Here is a 5,118-nt window from a genome sequence, read left to right as displayed (position 1 = left end):
AAGCCATCTTAAAGTATATAGGTTTTCATGAACATTGCAAAACATCTAAAAGATAACCAGGAAAGTATCAATAGTCAGGTTTGAAAGACAGGAAGGAGAAGAGAAAAACGTGTACTCAGAGCCTCCTATATGTCTCTTTCTGTACTATGGCTTTTTTTGGAAATGGTCAGATTTAGTTTTCTGACATTTTTCAAGGCATGAAGTATACTCATTTTACAAAATAAGAACTTAAGAATTTAAGTGTTAACTAAATTCTTTGCATAGCAGAAGATGAAGTGAGGCTTTCTAGGTTGAAAGAACAGCCTAGCCAGGCACAGTGGCTCATGCTTGTAATCCCAGCACTTTGGGAGGCCAAGGTGGGTGGATCGCCTGAAGTCAGGAATTCAAGACCAGCCTGGACAACTTGGTGAAATCCAGTCTCTACTGAAAATACAAAAGTTAGCCAAGCGTGGTGGTGGGCGCCTGTAATCCCAGCTACTCGCCTGAGGCAGGAGAATCAGTTGAACTCAGGAGGCAGAGGTTGCAGTGAGCAGAGACTGTGCCATTGCACTCCAGCCTGGGCAACAAGAGCAAAATTTCAACTCAAAAAAAAAAAAAAAAAGATGAAAGAAAAGAAAAGAAAGAACAGTCTAAGAAAACGTGAAAAAATGATAGAGTTGAATAAAGTAACTGGCTTGACTAGGGCTGAGGGCTGATGTTGGGAAGAAATGGAAAACAAATGAAATAGATTTAGCGGTGCTGTGTTTCGAAGTGTTGAGTGCCAGAGGGATTTAGATGTATTGACTCTGAGGAGCAAAGAGGAAAATTGGTAAATATGGGAGTAAAGATGGAAACTCTTCCGTATTGCTTGAATTTGTTACACAATCTGTATTATTTTTGTAAGTAAAAACATTGAGATAGAAATATTTTAAAAACATATGTGAGGCCTTACTGTTTGCTGGGTATGGTGCTACTATTGATTTCCATCAGTCAAAGACTCCTAGGAACATACCTGTAGTTGAACAAAGTTAGGTTTATTGTCTTGTTGAAATGAGAAAGAAGACATGCAATGATGAACCATGGGGCATGTCAGCAGGAGGGCATCTCAAATAGCAATTCCATTTTATCATTCTAATAAAGACAGGCTTTGAAAACTTTTTAGTGGATGTTGAAGACCAGTTAATTAAGGTTTAAGTAGTAAGTGTTGAAAATGTGTATAAGCTGGGCACACTTCCAGGTGAAATATACAACCTGTAACTACTCAGACTGAGGACTAAAAGGCTGCTCAAAGAACTGATAACATCTCTTGTTCTTCATTAGAACTTGTAAGTATGGCACATCTTTGGCTCACGAATTTTGACTAATTCTCATTCCAAACAGGATATTTCTCAGAGCAAGTTTCATGTCCTTATTACGAAGACTATAGATCAGAGGATTAAAAAGAGGAGTCACTACGGAATATACCAGTGTGAGGATCTTCTGCAGTAAAGTTGGGACACTATGTGTAGGACTTACATACATTACCATGACTGTCCCATAGAAAAGAGATACCACAATCAAATGAGAACCACAGGTAGAGAAGGCTTTTCTCCGACCAGCTGCAAAAGGGACCTGAAGAACAGCTGTTATCAATAGGGTATAGGATCGAAGAATGTACATACTAGTGAAAAAGAGGACAAGGGAGCTCTGAGCATAGAAAATACATTCAGTTATGGGAGCTGGGGCACAGGATAGAGCCATCAATGGGTCCATGTCACACAGGAAGTGATCAATGATATTAGGACCACAGAAGGGGAGTTGGGAGATAAAGAAGATGGGAATTGGGTATCCAAGGAATCCAATGAGCCAACAGAAAGACACCAGCTTACTACAGAACCTTCCAGTCATGATGGCGGGATACTGCAGTGGGTGGCAAATGGCTAGGTAGCGATCATAAGCCATTACTGCCAGAAAGAGACATTCAGTTGTTCCCAGTGAAAAGAAGAAATAGAACTGAAGGAAGCACCCAGAAAATGAGATGGCCTTGGTCTTGGAAAGAATGTTGGCTAGCATGTTAGGAACAGTGGAGGAAACATACCAGATCTCAAGGAAGGCAAAGTTTCCCAACAGAAAGTACATGGGGTTGTGTAGTTGTGGGTTGCATCTCACTGCACAGATGATGGCTCCATTTCCCAGCAAGGTCAAGACATAAATCACCAAAAACAATGAGAAGAGGAAAATCTGTATCTTCCAGGAACCAGGGAATCCCAGGAGAATAAACTCTGTTACAACGTGTGTTGCTGACCTGTTCATGGATCTTAAATCTACGAAGAAGAAAGACATGAGTGTAATCCAAGTTTCTTTGCTTTCTACACATCTCAAGACCTTTATCGAGATGAGAACTTGAGCTACACAGGAAAATACGCAAGATATTCTGAGACCAGGTGGGAATACATCCTACCATATTTTGAATTGATTGTGGTTCTAAGTCTCAGTGTTATTTTGCTAGAATCCAATGCAGCTAGAATTTTCTACACTAGTGGCAGAACTAGACAAATTTATTTTCTTTCTTTTCTTTTGATGCTCAAGAAGACCTTTTCAGCTTTTGATTTTTTTTTCCAATGTTGATTATGGGTTTTCTAGTACAGGCTTATCAATTTTCTCTTATTTAGCCTAACTTGTTAAAAGAAACATTTTGAGGATAACTGATATGAAATTGGGTTAGGTCTTTGACAGCAAAATAGTTTGCTGCATAGAGAGACAACTCCATGATAATATTTTAAAAATATCTCTAATGATTTGGCAGTGTTTATTTTTATGTTTTTTACACATACTATACAAAAAGGAACTATCTTACTTTTTATAATCAGATACCATGTAGATGAAGTAAATAAAATAACATTTTCAATACAAAAATTTAGTTTATTTAGTGAGCATTTTGGTTGATAAAAGCAAAGGGATTTTCTAAAAGAATCTGAGATCAAATGGGGTTTTATGTGCAATCTTATCTATCAGAATTTTGTTTACTGAAAGGAAGGAAAGGACATTTTCAAATATTTGACTAGGTATGTACTTTTCAGTAGCAACAAATTTATGTATTTAAGAATTAAATAAAATATACAAATGTGTTTAAACAACAGTAATCTCATAATTGATTAATACTTAAAATGTGCTGATTAAGCCTTAAAATAGTGCTAGTTTTGGCTGGGCACAGTGGCTTATGCCTGTAGTTCCAGCAGTTTGGGAGTCCAAGGTGGACAGATCACTGAGGTCAGGAGTTTTAGACCAGCTTGGCCTACATGGTGAAACCCCAACTCTACTAAAAATTCAAAAATTAGCTGGGTTTGGTGGTGCATGCTTGTAATCCCAGCTACTTGGGAGCCTGAGGCAGGAGAATTGCTTGAACTCAAGAGGCAGAGGTTGCAGTGAGCCTAGATTGCACCACTGCATGCCAGCCTGGGCAACAGAGTGAGACTTCACCTCACCAAAAAACCAAAAAACAAAACCCCCTCAAAACAAAAAGGTAGTTTCAATATTGAGTTTCTTGTTAAGTTCAGATCTCTTGTCTTGTGTATTGTAGGTCACCAGTCATAACTTTGTCAGCAATGTAAGAGAAAAATGTGAAAGGCAATAAAGCAGGTGTCCCCAACTTTTTACACAGGGGGCCAGTTCACTGTCCCTCAGACCGTTGGAGGGCCGTCACATACTATGCTCCTCTCACTGACCACCAATGAAAGAGGTGCCCCTTCCTGAAGTGCGGCAGTGGGGCCGGATAAATGGCCTCAGGGGGCCGCATGCGGCCTGCGGGGGCCATAGTTTGGGGACACCTGCAATAAAGAATACAGAATTTGAAGGAAGGATCATTTATCTTTGGGAGTACATGATGTGGAATAATTTGGAAGATTTGAACTTCCACATCACTAGCTCTGTGGTAGTTTTTAAGATGCATAAAAAAGGAAATTTGGAGCATCTAAGTTCTGAAGTTGTCCAGCTTTTAATTAACGGTGAATTTAAAAGGTATTTGTTTACCATCTTCCTTGAATAAAGTGTTCAATAGGTGATTTCCACATTGTTATTTATGAAGCATAAATAAATCACTTTCTCTACTATACACAGGTCAGAGAACAATTCTAGGCTCAGATTTAAATTGGGAACTAGAATTGGGAGATCTGAGCCTCCTGCCCTTTGTTCTGAAAAATGGACCATGGCTGCTTGATGAGAATAACAGTTTAGGACATTCTCCATTATACACTGACAACTTCCCACCACATTTCATCTTTTCTACTACCCTACTCTGTAAGTACTTTATTAGCAGCAACACTGTTTTTCCTGAAGCCTTTGGAGAAGTATAGATAAGTAATGGAATGATCAAAGGGTGGGGAGCTTAATAGAAAAACTCAAGGAACCAATTTCAGAGTTTCCACATTCATGGAATAACCTGATTCCACAAAGTTCCATATAACATAACCCTCCAAAGTCTCTAAAATTCTGTCTGGGATAGTTAGGTAATTAGAATGGAATATTCATTATTTTATGCCACAAACATTGTTTCCCTTGTTTTTGAGATATATCATTATTTGAGCTGCAATCCTAGGAGACCAGCTCTTTCATGCACTGTACTCCTTTCCAGTACAAGAAACCACCAATCAACCCACCAGTCCACCACCCTAAGTGTGATAGCTTGATTTAATAGCCTTCTTTCGAATGTCCCTCATTTAGTATACTGTCTTCCCAGGTAACCTGAGAGAAGGGATATACCACCTGATTACTCCTGGCAAGTAAGATGGTTTTCAGAAAGATGGTTGTTAATAACCACAAAATCATAGAATTAGAAGAAATGGTATAATGATCTAAGTTCATTTTACAAATGAGGGTGAGAGAAGGGCATGATTTTTTATCCAATGAATATACATCCTGGATTCACATATGGAACTTTTACCCTATACTATTATACTGCCCCCTTAGAGTCTTTGCAGAGAAACAGTGCCTAATCAGATTTATAAAGTCAAAGAGACTCTGTAGTATATCACAGCAGCGGTTGTAGCTCAGACCATGAATCCTTTTCTTTTTCTTACACACACTGATGGCTTTCCTGGCTCAGCTTGGAGAGGGCGGTGGGCACGGGAGAATTGAGCATTACCTCAGCATCAAGCATCTCCT

At 39.0% G+C, this 5,118-nt stretch overlaps 1 protein-coding gene across 1 annotated transcript; it reads right to left on the bottom strand.

Annotated features, from left to right (window-relative positions):
• Positions 1-755: 755 nt before the first annotated feature.
• LOC101052062 (olfactory receptor 11H4) lies at positions 756-2,301 on the bottom strand. The gene has a single exon (XM_003935785.4). It carries the CDS (start codon positions 2,299-2,301, stop codon positions 1,327-1,329), a length of 975 nt encoding a protein of 324 aa, XP_003935834.3. The 3' UTR covers positions 756-1,326.
• Positions 2,302-5,118: the final 2,817 nt, after the last annotated feature.

Source organism: Saimiri boliviensis, chromosome 2 (assembly GCF_048565385.1).
Source record: "Saimiri boliviensis isolate mSaiBol1 chromosome 2, mSaiBol1.pri, whole genome shotgun sequence".
Lineage (NCBI taxonomy): Eukaryota > Metazoa > Chordata > Mammalia > Primates > Cebidae > Saimiri > Saimiri boliviensis.
This window is presented reverse-complemented; position numbering and strand designations above follow the sequence as displayed.